Below are 16,915 nucleotides of genomic sequence, written 5' to 3'. Positions count from 1 at the left end.
GAATTAGTATAAATTGCTGCCCTAAATTCAACTTAAGAATCTTTTAGCTCTATCAAAGGGAGGTCCAGATAATCTCATAAAAATGAAAATCATGTGATAATTAGACCCTAAGCAGTTGAAAAGTACTGATCTCTCTGGGACTCTTTACCTGTCTCAAATGTTGATCTATCGGGTAGTGGATCTGGGCGCAGAGTTATTCTTTCTCCATAGGGTATCTGCTCAACTTTATTAGTGGACAGATCTGATAAAACCAAGGATAAAACAGTGTCATGAGTGAAGCTAAAGAAGCCACAGCTAAAGCTAAGAGTTCCTTTAGAATTCCAAATAAGAGCTCACCACCATTACTCACCTCGGCCATGACCATAATCAACAGTCTGCTGCACTGGTGGTGGTTTGGACATTGGTGGCATACCCATAGGCACTGGGCCAGGAGGGGGGATAGATGGGTGAACAGGTGGGGGCGGTAACAATGGAACAGATGGAATTGTTGCAGTTTCTGACTTAAATTCTGAATTCAGTCCTTGCTCATCATTTGTATCCCAGAGCCCATAGAAAGAATCTTCATCCCAGCGTTCCTGTTCCACAGCAGAAGTTTGTGACTTTATCACTGGAGGAGGAGGTGGTGGTGGAGGAGGAGGAGGTGGTGGCGGTGGTATTGGGACAGGTGGTCTAGTCACAGGAACAGATGATCTTGGTGGAGCAGAGGGTCTTACGATTGAACCTGGTGGTTTACCCATAGGAGGGGGTGGTCTATAGGATCCTGGAGGCTGGAGGAAAGAGTAAATGACTTAATGGAAAAGACCACCTCTTTTCACCCATCAGTGGAAATTAAAATTTTTTTTTTTTTTTAACATGGGCAGGCACTGGGAATCGAACCCGGGTCCTTGGGCATGGCAGGCAAGCACTCTTACCTGCTGAGCCATCGTGGCCCGCCCTTAAAATGTTTTTTTATCCATAAAAGAAAAAGACGATAACTTGAACTGGTTCAAAATTCCAAACTTTCTGTACTGCAAAAACCTCCTTAACATAATGAAGACAAGTGATGAAAGGGAAAAATATTTGTAAATTATATAACTGATAAAGGACTTCTATCCAGAATATAAGAAAAAACCTCTCACAATTCAATAATACTATCTAACTTAAAAAATGGGCAAGATTGGAATAAACATATCACCAAATAAAATATGTCAACAGTAAGCACATGAAAAGATGCTCATCATAAGTCACCAGAAAAATGCAAATTAAAACCACAATGAGCTAACATTTCACACCAAAAATAAGCATGGCTATAATTAATAGGACAGCAAATAATAAATTATATCAAGGATGTAAAGAAACCCTTTTGGATGGTTAGTGGGAATGAAAAATGGTACAGCCACTTTGGGAAAGAGTTTACTAGTTTCTCAAATAGCCAAACATAAATTTACCATACACCCCAGATCACTTTCACTCCTAGGTATTTATCCAAGAGAAATAAAAACATGTCTAGCTGAAGACTTACATGCAAAATATTCATAGCAGCATTATTAGTATAGTCAAGAAGTGGAAACAATCCCAGTGGCCATCAACTGGTGAATGGATAAACAGAACGTGGCATTATTTGTATAATGGAATGTTACTCAGCCACAAAGAGTACTGATTCATATTACAACATAGATGCATCTTTTACACATATTGCACAATTCCACTTATATGATGAAATGCCCAGAAAGTAGATTAGTGGTTACATGGAGTTGGGACGGGAATGGGGATTAACAGTAAACTACCATGAGGGATGAGGGATCTTGTCAGGGCGATAAAAATGTTCTAAAACTGGATTATGGTGACAGCTGCACAACCCAGTAAATTTACTAAAAATCACTGAATTGTATACATAAGATGGGTATATTATATTGAATGTAAATTAAGCCTCAATTAAGTTGTAAAAAAAATGAGAAAAAAATTGCCCTCGACATTACCGCCCCTTTTCCCAACAGACCTACCAACCCCTTTCTTCTCCTAACCCAAATTTATAGAAATTGGTTATGCTAGCTGCTTCTACTTTTCTCTGATTTTGTTACTAAATTCAATATAGTCTTCTAGCCACAAATGCAGTTATCAGCAAAGCAAATCATTAAAAATTAAGAGGGTAGACACTTAGACACAAATGTTCAGACCCACCCCAAACCTACTGAACTTCTGTGGTTGGGGTCCTGGTATTAGGGTAAAACAAAAACAAAGCAAAACAAAACAAAAAAACCTCCATGAGTAATACTGAATCTCACCATGGTTATGAAACTCTGCTACATACCTTTTTCCTACTTTAGAAACCTATCTACTCTACAAAAATTACGAACATCAGCATGAGAAAATAAAACTCTAGATGTCTTCTCCACTTCTATTCCTTCCAGTTGTCAGGCTGATAAGAGCAGTGCGTGGCAAGGCTGATACTAACATACAACTTCAGCAAAGAAACAAAACAATGCAACAATTTGTAATCTCCCCAGAAAGCAGTACCACTATACTCTGCCATATTTACATTTGTTTTTTTCCAAAGCAACCACCAAATGCCAAGAGAAATAAATACTAAGGAGATGACAGAACTTCTTGGCAGAAAGGACTGATCTACTGAAAAAGCTAAACCCCGTTGTCAAATAAATTTTATTTTAATCTTTGCAAACCTGTTTCAAACACTCATTTTCCCTTTCACTTAGCACTGTTTCTGGCTTGTTTTTGTTTCACTGGCAGCTATCGTAGATCTTGGACAGTCAGTAATATAAATTACTTAGGTATTTACCCATGTATAGGTTGTGCTTTAAACATAACCTCTGGTTAACAAAATGAATGACAAACACATAGGGAACATTATTTAACTGGAGGTCACAAAGGGCTTGAGTTAAAGACAAATGGCTACTACTTAAAGGTAAACTTTATGAGGATATAGCACCTTAAACGTTTAAAAAATGCCTATATGGGACAAAATTTTGTTTGGTGTAGAGCTATTGAGGTAAGTTTTTATTTCGTAAAAACTCTTGGGACTATGTCTATAAATAAAACAAAAAGTGTTTTCTTCACGCTAAATAGTGAGAGCAAAAAAGATATGTCATTAAAAGATTAGCAGTATTTATATGAGAAAGGATTAATATCTGTACTACATTAAGAATAATATAAATTGATAAGAAAAACTTGAAAAGCCTAACAGATAAATGGGTATAGGACAAAAATTTACAGAAGAAGAAATATAATTAACAACTATAGGAAAATATTCACATTCCTTAATTACCAAAAATGCATATTAAAACACTTAATCAAAACTATTTTATGTGCACTATATCAAAAATAATATTAAAAAAAAACTATTAAATTTAGCAAAAGAAAAAATTAAATAGTTGAAACTTACAAGGTATAGATGTCAAACAACTATTGAAGAGCCATTCGGTTATATTACAAAATCACTTAAAAATGTCTTTATTCTTTGAAGTATCTCACTTTGGGAATTAAAAATTACTCAAGATGTTATCGAAAATATAAGTGAATATACTTGTTCTTAAGAAGTATACTTGGCAGTATTAAATATTCAAGGGGCATAATATATACAAACTACACTCAACTGTTCAGAAAATGGATTGGAAAATAGATACATGGATATATAGATAGATGCATTGACTAATGGACAGTTAAATAGAATAATATATCAAATATGGTAATATGTTAAAATTGGTGGATCTGGATATCTGGAGGGAAAGGAATATGTTGGAGTTCTCTGTACGGGGTATACATCATTTTTGTAACTGTTCTATAAGTTTGAAAGTATTTGAAAATAAAAGGTTCAAAATAAAAGAAAAAAAGATGTTACCTAAAATAAAAACTTGATTCATGACAGTCACATCAATAATAAGAGTGAAAAATTGGAAACAAAAGTCCAACATGTCACCTAAAACAAAAACTTGATTCATGACAGTCACATCAATAATAAAGTGAAAAACTAGAAACAAAAGTCCAACAAAAATGGAACTGTTTAATAAATTACTGTGCATTAAAAATAATATAACAAGGAAGGTATAGCAATATACAAAAATGTTTATGATTTATGTGAATAAAGCAGAAATATGGATCTATAATATAGAGCTCCTACTACTTGCTAAGAGAAACAAAGTTACAAGTCATAATTCCCATTTTTAAGCTCAGTTTAGATGTTAAAACTGACAAGAGAACAAAAAATCAAAATACAATATGATAAGGGCTATGACAAAAGCAAGCATAAGATATTACAGGGGTACAGATGAGGGCTGTCTCATACAAGTGAGAGAAAAATGAAAGAGAAGGTAGCAGAACTGTGTTTTAAAAGATGAACAAGATGAACGGTTTGAGGAGGAGATGGAAAGGAAAAAAGACTCTAGGCTTAGAGAACAACATACAAGTGTGCAAAAGCATGGAAAAGTAGAAGAGACCTGAACATTCACAGAAGTTTAAGGAGTCCACATGGAGGAAGAGTGGAGTGTAAGGGAATTGAGTAACAAGAAATGGTATGCAAGGGACAGGCCAGTTCAGGAAGCACATAAAAGGCCATGCAAAAGAGAGTTTATCCTGAAAGCAATGGGGAAACCTTGAAATGTTTTAATGTTAGGGAGCAACATGGTGAGATTTAAAATAACTACTTTGGCCAGAAATCATATCATCTGTCTGAAGTAAAGGATAGAGTGGTTCTGACTACCAAGTTGCATGAAAGAACTTTTTGGAGTGATGAAAATTTATCTTTTGGTAAACATTTGTCAAAACCAAACTGTAGGCATTAAAGGGGTACATGTTATTGTATGTAAATTATACATCAAAAAAGCTTATTCAACAACAGAACAGAAAATGGATCAGAGGGAAATGAGCTGGAGAGTGATAAATTAGGACTGTTCTGAAATAATCTAGGCAAGAACTGATGAAGGCTAGAACTGAGGTTGTGAGGAAGGAAAAGAGAATATATGAGCAATATCAAAAAAGGTAATAAAATAAATTGACAGAGTGACTGGATACAGAGGGTTAAGATAGAGGAAAGAGATAAGGCTGACTTACAGGTTTCGAGTTTGGATGACTAGGTGATGGTAAAGAGAAAGAACAAGTTCAACAGGGGATGGATGATCCCTCCATTTTGAACATGCTGAATTTGACAGGAGACATATCCATAGAGAGAAACCTTCTAGGCAGATTATGTATAGGTCAGGAGATACGATTTTTGGATTCAACATCATGGTGGTCATTAATGTCAACAACTTATCAGGGTTATGTGTTAGATCAGGATGCAAGAGAACAGTGAGAAATAAAAACAGCAAACTTGATGAAAAGGTTTAAAGGTCATTTTACTCTGTCATTGTACTGTAATAAAGTTATATGCATAACATTTTTAAAGCCCACCACTGGTTTAAAGGTAAAACAAAGGTAAAAACAAAACCAAAACATAATAAAGGGAGAATCTAATCTCACAAGTTGTCAACACACAAACATACAAACATACAAAGTTGAAACTATTTCATTTTCTGAGCACTTTTTTTTCCCATACCGGATATATCCCAGGTCTTGAAGATGTATTCTGCAATCTCATTGATTCCTGTGGTGGTGGATGGTCAGGCATCTGTGACTCAGACCCAAAATCTTTCATCTTTTGAAGCTGTTCTTTCTGTTCCCTATAAATAAATAAAATTGCAACCATACATAAGGCATGTCTATTCATTTCTAAATGACTACATTAAACATGGAATAATAAAAAGACCTAAACACCCTGTCCTAAAAGGTGCCCTATAGTGCCCATCGAGCACCTCAGGTGTGACACTTTCTTGCCTTTATGTGCTAACTGAGCAGTTATCTGTAAATAACTACAAATTACTGAAGATCTCTAAGGATAGATTCTATAACTTGCCTCAACAGTCTACTGTAGTATCTAATCTACTTGGTCATGTTTTTCTTTCAATCAAAAGCTTTCTTGCTATTTCTTTTGTGGTTGTTGTTCAATTTACTTTTTAGACCATAGCTTGCAAAATGGTGACCCATAGGCTAAATATGGCCTAGAGAGGTTTTCAAAACTTGGCCTTCACATCAGTTTTAAATTTAAATTCATTGCTATTATTTACAAAGCAAAAGATTTCACAAAAACATTCAAATTTTTAAAGAACTTTGTTAACACCGAGCCTACTTTCTCATGTGCCAAAATCAGCTGGAGGGTGTAACAGTTACCCACTTTAGATGGAACAGTTTACCATAATTCCCAGCATACTCTACTGAGTTATTCCTGGCCACTGTCATTTCCTCTTGTTATGTGTTTGGCCCCTGCAGGCATTTTAGCTTATGAGCCCTGCTGTAGAGGGTGAGATCAACAGTTAGCACATACCTTTAAAAACGATATTTCATATTCTTATCCAGTAATTATAACCCCTCAGGATTTTGTTCTGTTTTGAAATCTCTGGTCAAAAATTTTTTTTTTTTTTAACTTTTCCTTACAATACAATGCCCACCTTAAACAAGGTAAGGACCGCTGCAACCTCTGCAAACCTTTTACAATTTCTTCTCTGTATTTTGTAAAGCACAGTAACCCAAACGGACAATAAATAAGGGTCAAGAATGTAATATAAGATTATTCTCTGCGTTATGAGAATCATATTTCTTATAATAATCCTTATGACTATACCCTGACACCACACAATCAACTGTGACCACTCCTATCCATTACTTCCTATATTTTGTTTAATTATGTTCACATTGCCTAGAAAGAGCTTAAAAAAAAAAGTTAATGAAGAAGAAGCACCTTTATTCAGCATTTTTATGCAAAGCAGTATTGGATGAAAAGGAGACTTTAAAAAGAAAAGAAAAGAAAGTCTGATAGCTTAGCAACACTAATCAGCTTGGTCTCCATAAAAAAGAGATTTTAGAGTTGAAGAGAACTGGGTTCAAATCTGGATCTGCCACTTGCTAAACAAGTAAACTTAACCTTTCTGAGCTTTACTGTTCACATTTGTGAAGTGGGGAAAATACTACATATCTTTGTAGGCCTTTGAGATATAAGGATTTGAAACAGAAGGATTGAGATAACATATGCTAAATGACTAGCACAGTGCCCAGCACACACTGTATTCAATTAAAGGAGCGTGTGGTTTCGAAGTAAATAGTGTAGCAGCTGGACGTTCTATGGACGTTCTTATCTTCTTCATGAGTAATCTGGGAAAAACATACCTCTTACAGAATATCTTCTACAGGCCACAGAAATCTGTTTTGCTATCTAAGGTACCTGATCCTATGTATACATACACAGCTATTTTACGTCATCACACTTTTCTAGTCCTAAAGTTCCAGTTATAATTTCAATTGGTATAATCCACACATTTACAGACCAGAATTGAACAATGAAGGAAAAAATACACACAAATTTATCAACACCTAATCATTAATTTATCTTCTCAAAACATTGTTAATTCGTAAGAAATCGCTAAAAAGCTTAAAATCTGTCACTGACTTCTTAGGATATAGTTGGTTTAGATGAGGTATTAAATGAGTAAAGCACTCAGTACAGGTCTTGAACATAGCAAGCACACAATAAATGTTAGCTTGTGTTATTATTGCTACTGCCTGGGTAGTATTATGTAGACATCTATATATAGTTACTTGATTCTAAGTCAAGAAATCTAAATTTTATTCTCCATCTCACAAAGAAAATATGTGATTATGTAGAAACAAGTAGCATTCTCAAGTAGAGATATCTCTTCTAGTTATAATGGAAGATAAAGAAACATTTCAAAAAAAGTATTAATGGTTAGAAGAATCTGAAGACACTCCTAGGAAAAACATTCTTAGTTTCCACAGAGAAAAACCTGAATCCTTGAAAGTATTTTTCAAAACTGTATTAGAGATTATTGGATATGAAGGTTATCAGATCTAATACAAAAGAACAGGCTACCTACTGGGGAAAATGGAGGCTATATATGATTCCTATGAAATTCGGAGCACTAGAAAGTTGAAGTTTGACACTTCAAACATGCATAGACACGGCATGTCAGCAACACATCTATAAAAGGCAAGAATGGTTATCCATTTTTGTATTTCAGGGCATAAATTTTTAATTAATGGGCGGGCCACAGTGGCTCAGCAGGCAGAGTTCTCGCTTGCCATGCCAGAGACCCAGGTTCAATTCCAGGTACCTGCCCATGCCAAAAAAAAATAATAATTTTAATTAACACAGTTTTTAAATGCCCAGCCTTCCCCTAAAACAGCACTGAATGACCAGAAATAAAAATGAGAATTTTGTGATAAAGTAAAATGACTCCATTCAAATACATCATATCACTTATAAAAAAGCTGTCTGAACATGGTTTTGACTAAAAGGAATGATCTTAAGCTGTCAACTTACCGAAGCATTTTCAGTTCTTGTGCAGCTTTCAAAATGATTTCGTGCTGCCTCTGACTGAGAACCATAACCCCTCCAAGGCCTTGGTCAGAGTCTAAGTTTGCATCAGACCCCATCATTTCAGAAGAATGATGTGAGGAGGGCATATGTTCTGTCATGGGGGAATGTCTATCCACATCAGATGAGTACCATCTGTCTGACAACCGTTCTCTTTCCCAGTCCATTCTATCAGGAACATAATCTCGCTTTTCCCTCCATGTATCTCCTCTTTCTGGATACTCTCGAATCCTCAATTCACCCCTATCACGGAAATCTCGATCGTACCCATGGTCTCGATTTCTTTCTTCTCTCCATCTATCATCCCGATACCTATCCAAGGGTGGAAGAGGTGGGAGGGGTGGTAAAGATGGAAGAGGTGGAATATCCCGTTCACGAAACTGTGAATCTTGTTCATCCAATGGTCTTCCATAATCTCTGTCCCATTCATTATCCAAATTTCTATCATACATATCCATGGGTCTTCCAATCCGGTCCACATCCCTATCCAAGTCCCTGTCCATTTCTCTATTGTAGTCCTCATCCATATCCTGATCTCTCTCCCAATCATCCCACCAAGGGCCTCGCCTATCACCATCATGAGACCGAGATGGCGGTGCTAAAAACCTGTCTTCTCTGTTATATGGATCTAGTGTATCATCCTGATAGTCACGTTCACACTCTCTCCAGTATCTTTCTCTATCCCAATCATCAAGTCTTTCTCGTTCCATTGGAGCATTTCTACCATCTAATGGGAATTCTTCATGCCCTCTTTCTTCTCCATGGTTCCATGGAGCCCTAGTAGGCTCATCTCGGTGATATGGATACATTTTTTCCCCACCATCTCCTGGTTCTGGTCTGAATGGGCCTCTATCACGACCAAATTCTGGTCTTCCCAATCCTCTTTCCCGACTGCCAGGCCCTCGAGGAGGTCCCCTCTCCCTGCTCCCCGCTCTTCGGGGTGGTCCCCTCTCTCTACTACTAGCCCTTCGAGGGGGTCCTCTCTCCTGACTGCTGGTCCTCCGAGGTGGTCCCCTTTCTCGGCTGCCAGTTCTACCCCTGTCCTGGCTGCCTTGCAGACCACCTGGCACTTTTTCTCGACTACTTCCTGGCCTTATCAACCCTCTATCCCGGCTGCCTTCTCCTCTGCTCATCTTCTCTCGACTGTCTTCTCTTCTACCCATCATCTTATCACGAATGTCTTCTTGTTTGACCAGCCCTGGGCCTCGGTTGATTGCCTGGCCTCGACCTCTGTTTACCAATCCTTTATCCCGTGTATCTTCCATTCTGCTTTGTCCAGGACCTCTGTAAGAGGAACTGCTGCCTCGACTGCCTTCTAACCTATTATCTCTGTTATCTGGCCGAGGCAGAGCTTTATCTTGGTTGTTTTCTGAATGAGGCAGACCAATACCAATAGATTTAAAATCATTATCTGTAGTTAAGGATGACGATGTTGCTACTGCTGCTCCTCCCTCCATCCCCCCAGTTTTTGAGGGAAAAGTAGATTGAGTAGGTACAGGCTTATTTGCAAGGGGTACAGTCTGAGTAAGAGCTTGGGCTTTGTCCATTTGAGTCTCCATATTTTGAGAATTCTGGTCCCAATTAGAAGGCTTTATGGGCCCTTCCGAAACTTCACTTTTAGGTGGCTCTTGTTGAGAGTCACTCAGATTCTCATTTGACTGAGCCGCCTTGGTATCCTTAACATCTGTAGTAATAGAAAATGTAGCTGATTGCACTTTGAAATTCTTCTGCTGGTTACTACTGGTATCTGCTAATGTTTCTTTGTTTCCTGAAAGAGGTTCTGCTTGTGACTTAGGTTGCTGCTGATGTTGCTGTCCAAAAGTTGGTTTGGGGCCTCTCCACTGTGGTCCACTCTGTCGAGGACTTAGGGATGTATTGGGGGTAATATAAAACTGAGATGCTGGCCCCCGGGGAATCATTCCCCACTTGCTTTTAGTGCCCTCTGCTGGGTGACCTTCATATCTGGGTCTTGGCCCATCGGGGCGATTTCCTTCAAAACGAGGCCCTTTGGGTCTCGGTCCTTCACACCTTGACCCTAAATCCTCAAATCTTCGAGGACCATCAAATCTACAAGTAAAACAAAAGATATTACTCAAAACATTACAGCATGGGAAAAAAAATTTCCATGTAAGAATATTTATGGCACTCTTGCCTTAGAATTTGTTCACAACAATGACTCAGCTATTAATAAATCCTCAGTCACCTATATCTTAGAACCAATATGCTAAGGTGGCAGCGCATAAAAGACCCCAGGACAGGCTTTGGAAATCATATCAGTGGTATCTAATTCACTTAGACATATCACCTGCAACAAGTCACTGATGCACTGAATTGTTAAAAATCAATTAAACAAACAAACAAAAAATCAATTATATAACCAGTTTCATTCTTCTACCCCCTAATGTCAACACCCCTCTTCAGCTTAAAGAAGTTAGAATTGTCACTGCCCAGATATCCCTGCAGATTGAGAGAATGACCAAATGAGAAGTCAGGATTTAACAAATGATTGTGATTATTGACTCATTACACATAGATACTTCTTTTTAGTTTCTAGTATATTAGAATAGCCAGAAGGAAATACCTGAAATTGGACCATAAGGCAATTTCCTTCAAAATGAGGTTCTTTGTAATGCAGTAGCCTTGGTCTTTGATAATAACTGTATAATTATACGCTTTCATCTTGTGTGACAATAAAAATTTATGCCTGATATTGTGAATTACTGATTATATATGTAGAACAGAATGATCAAAATAGGAATGTTTGTGGTTGTTATGTATTTTTTGGTATTAAAAAAAAATTAAAAAAAAAAACAAAAACCTTATGCTTGACACCCCCTTTACCAGTGTACATGAGTTAATAAAATAGACATGCATAACAAAATAATGATGATAATAGGTTGGCACTAAGGGGAAAAAATACCCCCATATAAACAGATAACAATTAATAGTACAACTTTAATAACCTTTCATCAATTGTAACAAATGTAACTACGAGATTTACAAAGTACCATCATCAATTTTAACAAATTTTCCTCGCCAATGCAAGCATCGGTGATGGAGAGGTGTATGGGAATCCTGTATTTTATGAATGATTGCTCCGTAAACCAATAAACCTCATATATATATATATATATATATTTAAAGACAATTATAAATATTCTCCCTTGGTAGACCAAAGTCCACAAGTTTAAAACAGAAAAAAAAAAAAGTTAAAATCCATAGCTCACTCTGAGATTACTTTAAGAATTAAAATATAACTAAAAATAAAATTTTTTTAATTTTAAAATTAAAATAAAATTTTAAAAATAAAATCAAATATTAAAGTTAACAAAAATACAGGGTGGTAATAAGGATTCTTGGAATCAGCATTAATATCTTGATTAACTGACAAAAGTTTAAAAAACAGCAGCCATATCTAAAGAGTGTGCGTTGACATTTTTAAAAGTTTGCACAAAGTTGTTTTTGTTATGGACCCAAATATTCACTAATCCAGTAAATATTTAGTGCACGTACCCTACTTATTGGGTATCATACTATATCCAAGGGATATACAAGTAAAATGTCACCTGTGCACTCAAGAGTTTATAACATAGTAGAATGAAAATCTAAGTGTAAATAAGTGCAATAAGTGTAATGACTTATTATACTTATTATGAGAAGGGTCAATTCTACAGGGAAAAGAAGGTGCTGACTAAAAAAAGGAGATGCTTAAAGTCTTAAAAGACAAGTTCTCTAAAACCAGACAGAGTATGTTGGCAATGAGAGGAGAAGGGCACCTCAGGCTGAGAAAGCAATATGAGAAAAGGCTATAAATCACATCCAGCATAGCATATTGAGAAAAACAAATATTTTAGCAAGGCTGAAGCAAAGAGGAGATAGGGTTGGGGAAATCTGAGAAAGAGGGAGTGGAAAAGCAGCATACTGAGATAAAGTAATGAGGTAGGCAAGGGTCAATCCCCAGAAGACCCTGCATGTTCTGTGTGACAGAATGCTGGTGGCCCCCCAATATCCATTCCCCCTTTTACAATAGTAACAGGGCCTCCTATTTTTAGCTGGGAATAAGGCTAACTAGACAAAAGACTTGTTCCCCAACCTCTCTTGTAGCTAGGTATAGTCAAATTATGGCCAATGAATGAAGAGTGAAAATGATTTACACAACCTTGTGGGTTATACTGTTAATGAGAAGGATCCATCCTCATCATCATTTCCTTTTTCATTCTGGCTACAATTCTGACATAGTGGTGAAACATCCATGACCACGTGATTAGGAACAGCAGACTACACAGTTGGTGGAGTGGTAAAACAGATGGAACCTGGATTCCTGACAATGTAGAGATGTCATATAAGCCCTGAGTGAGAATAAATTTCTAACTTGTTAAAGCCACATGGCTTTGGATACCTGTTATAACAGATGAGTTAATTCAGCTAGATGAGAAGCATGGCATTACTTTACAAGCACCGAAAGCCAATGAATATAGTCTGATTTTTTAAAAACTGCTCTGGCAGAACAGTGCTAGATGGGTAATAGGGAAAAAAGTTTAAAGATTATTTCTACAGTGTGAGTAAGCCTGGTCTAAGACAGTGACTAATATGAAGATGTAGAGAAAGGGATAAGTGAGGTTTGAAAGAAGAGAACTGATAGGATTAGGTAACTGGTGGGATTAAGATGAAATGGGAAAGAAAGAATTTAAGATCTTACTTAGTGTCCATTGAGTGGACAGCGATTCCTTTTGTAAAGATGAGAAACAGAAGAGCTTTTGTTTCACTTATTTGGAAAATCAATTAAGAGTAATAATTCAATTTCAGCAAAGGTTTTCCTTCTCAGCCAGGTTACTTCAGGTTTTTCTGATTTAGAAGTTCCAAAGGGAGGAATGCTTCCACCAGGGGACATACAATGATTTTACTGAACTGGAAGTTAAAATGGATACCTGGTCACTTTTGGCTCCTCACATTTCTGAAACAAAGGGAGTTACTGTACTGGCTGGGGTGACTGATACTGATTACAAAGAGGATTGATTCATCCTGACTACCAAGAAGATCCATTAATAATAGTTAACTTTACATCACAGTATTTAAATTACAGGATACCAGCTACCTCCAGGTAACCTGTTACAGAAACAAGGACTGTAAGTTATGAATTCCTTAATTTGATATCTATGTATTTGAATATATACATGTATAGTAACCAAGTATGTTTTGGTTAATTTGTTTTCTCCCTTGAAGATGTACTACAGTTAAGTTTATATCTCAGTATTTATGGATGATTCAGCTAGAAGAATGACTACTTCCCCCAAAGACAAAAAAGGAACTTTATATCCTCTTCTGGGAAAAAGAGTGGCGTGTTTTTGATTGTCTAGGGATAACTGTATTGCATTAGGTACAAAAATTTCCCTTGTGGCCAACCCTAATCAGAAACATATATGAAAAGGAATTCTGGAAAATGTAACTCAGTCTAGCCAAACTGACATATTAAAAGTCATCACAAGGAAGTAAAGAATACATAAATCCACAATTAACAGAAAGAGAGGAAGTCGTCAGCAGATGAGAACTTTTTTTTAAATTCTGGAAGACAACAAACAAATATGAATGGTAATTTATACAGCAAGAAGAAGGTGAATTAAAGAGCTGTTTGCATATGGGGATATAATAAACATGCGGCTGACTTGCTCACAGAACCTCAGAGAGGTTCAGGATACTCAGATACCAGGAATGCTAACAAAGGACAGGAGTAAAACTTGGGCTAAAAGTATGTAAATTAAATTCTATATTTAAAAGCATCAAACAGCCTCCCCCTATACTGAATGTCTCTAAATTCTTATATTTGAGGGTTCGCGAGTATTAGCAGTCAATTTCCTAGCCCTTCACTCCCAATCAGCCTCTCAGCATCTCCCACTATTAAATATAAATGGACAACCAAGGATTAGTAGATATTTGAGGAACACCTCCAAAATGAAAGAGAGAAACCAAAGAAACAAGTAGAAATGTGGAAACGGAGAAAACAGAGGTAGTTCAAAAAATGAAGAGGACAAAAGAAATCCTCAAACTGGTATCTTCAGATGGATTACTGAGGATATTTTACCTATACATCAAGAACAATATGCTATATATAAGAACCAGAAGACTGTAGAAAAAAACTTTTTAAGTTCTCAAAATAAAAACGTGAACAAAAGGATTAGAATTAAAGTATCTCAGAAAGTACAATGAAATGAAAAGATATGAGATAATCAATCCAGCATATCCAAAATCTTACTAATGAGGAGTTTCAGAAAGAAGATAGGAAAAAGAAGAAATTAATGAAAAACAGCACAAAGAAATTTCCAGAGTTAAGAGACTCCAGTCTCCAGACAGAAAAGATCCAATATACTGAGAATTTACATATTAGTGCAATTAATAAAACTAAAAAACAAAAGGAAAAAACTGACACATCACTGTGAAATTTTGATATACCAAGGATAAAAGATTCAAAAAGTTTCTAGTCATGGGGGAACAGATGATAGAAAATAGAACAATGACCTAAAACTCTGAGGAAAAATTACATTCAATTTTACTTCTATATCTAAATTATTAATCAAGTATGAGTTCAGAATAAAGAAATTTTCAGACATGCAAGGACTTAATTTTCTTCCTACCCACACTTTCTCAGCTTGTTACCTGAGCATACACTTGGGAAAAAGTGGCACTAAACCACAAACATGAAGCCATGAGATACAATAAACAGTGAATCCAATCCGGAGAGGATCAAGGGAAACGTGGTAGTAAGAACCACGTGGTAGATCTTGAGAGCAAGCAATCAGCCAACCAGCCTAGGCATCCAAAAGAGAATGCATGACTTTGGGAGAGACCCTCCAGGAGAAACAGAGATGGTATTTGGGGGTAGGAGGCGTGTGAAGGATCATTTTAAAGAAGATAAGAAATAAAAACAACTGGAAATTATAGGAAAAAATAATCATAGATGCTACTCAGTTCTACAATGAACATTTATAAAATAACACAAACATTGCTTATGATTTATCTAAAAATAAGACCAAAAACAGTAAACCTATCGGACAGATGGGGTTAGAGAAGTGGAGTGTGAGAACCAAATGTTTATCATAGCAGTAAGTAATTATATGATACCTAAAATGTATGAACCAAAAAAGAACATCATAAGCAAATTATTCAGAAATTTCATGAAGCTAACTACCAAAAGAAACAGCTTAAGAATTAAAAGATGATGCCACTAGGAAACAAATCTAGGGGGGCTTGGGGCAGTAGATGGCTGTTGCTTTCAATTTTTTAAAACAGTGTTTATGTAAATCATAAATGTAAAATGTGTTTCGTTACAGGGCAGAGAGAGGATAAGTCCTAACCTGGAGAACATTTTCTTCTGAGACTTACCAAGAAAGAAGATGAAGATGGGTGCCTAAAATGTTGATAAATAAAGGATATAAACTAGTTGCCTTCCTAACTAAATTGTGAATGCCTTGAGTATTTTATCCATGACCAACATTTTGGCATAATCAACATTTATTTGCATAATCAACATTTATTTAACACCTACAAATTTATCAGATACATGTTAGAAAGGTGTTAGTGCTAGAAAAAGAGTGATATCTAACATCAAGGAGTTCATAGTCTTCAGGAAGAGAGAGACAAACAATTAAAACAGATTTTGATAAATATGGGACATATCTATCTTGTTCACAGTGGTATCCCCATCCTCTAACTCACTGAAGGACCCTAATACATAATTACTGAAGTTTCATCCCAGGGGCAGGAAAAACATGAATTAGCCAAGCAAAAATGAGAGGAAAGGAATTCCAGAAAAAGAGGAGGACCACGTATAAAGGCCAGAAGAAAGGACAAAGATGGCAAGAAACACAGAAAGTTATACAGATAAGAATGAAGAAGAGAACACAGCAAAGGGTCAATGAAGCTAATGAAGTTATTAATTGCATAGTCCCATGCCTATACAAATAGTATGCAATTTCCATGAAAGGGTAGGATGCTTTGCTTTTAGACTAAACTGCTGATCAGCCATCAAGGGCTATCATTTTATTTACTCTTTAGGCTCCAGAATAGATATCAATTGAAATATACTTTCAATATTATATATGTTATGAAAATTATTCATTAATATTGCATTTTAAATTTTCAAGGTTCAAGGATCTTACAAAATACCAAACTATCAAAATCTTTTTCATGTATAAAAGCAAAAGTTTGTAGGTCTGTGGAATAAATATATTAAGGTAAAATCATACTAAATGTACAAAAATAAGCCACCTTTACTTAAATACAATGAAATACTGTGCCCTTTTTAACATATGAAGACAGGCATTTGAAGTAAGAATAAAAACACAGTATGTACTCACTAAATACAAACACAAAAAATGCATGCATGCACACTGATCAGAGTAAATGAAAAATGAGTATTTGGTGTTTAAATATTTAGAAAAGTTTCCTTTGTAAAGTTAAGTATTTCATAAGGCCCTAAAATAAAACAAAAACCAAAAACTATGT

At 36.1% G+C, this 16,915-nt stretch overlaps 1 protein-coding gene across 1 annotated transcript in view; it reads right to left on the bottom strand.

The window, feature by feature from the left end:
- YLPM1 (YLP motif containing 1) overlaps nucleotides 1–16,915 on the bottom strand; it is a 72,814-nt gene that overhangs the window by 21,389 nt on the left and 34,510 nt on the right. The window contains exons 5-8 of the mRNA XM_077123060.1: nucleotides 8,363–10,483; nucleotides 5,528–5,651; nucleotides 350–767; nucleotides 149–241 (exon numbers count right to left, since the gene is read on the bottom strand). Coding sequence (XP_076979175.1) covers nucleotides 149–241; nucleotides 350–767; nucleotides 5,528–5,651; nucleotides 8,363–10,483 — 2,756 coding nt within the window. The remainder of the gene's footprint in view (nucleotides 1–148; nucleotides 242–349; nucleotides 768–5,527; nucleotides 5,652–8,362; nucleotides 10,484–16,915) is intronic.

The sequence above is a fragment of the Tamandua tetradactyla genome, chromosome 12, assembly GCF_023851605.1.
Source record: "Tamandua tetradactyla isolate mTamTet1 chromosome 12, mTamTet1.pri, whole genome shotgun sequence".
Classification (NCBI taxonomy): Eukaryota; Metazoa; Chordata; class Mammalia; order Pilosa; family Myrmecophagidae; genus Tamandua; species Tamandua tetradactyla.
Note: the sequence above shows the minus strand (reverse complement) of the source record. Positions and strands in the feature narration are given on the sequence as shown.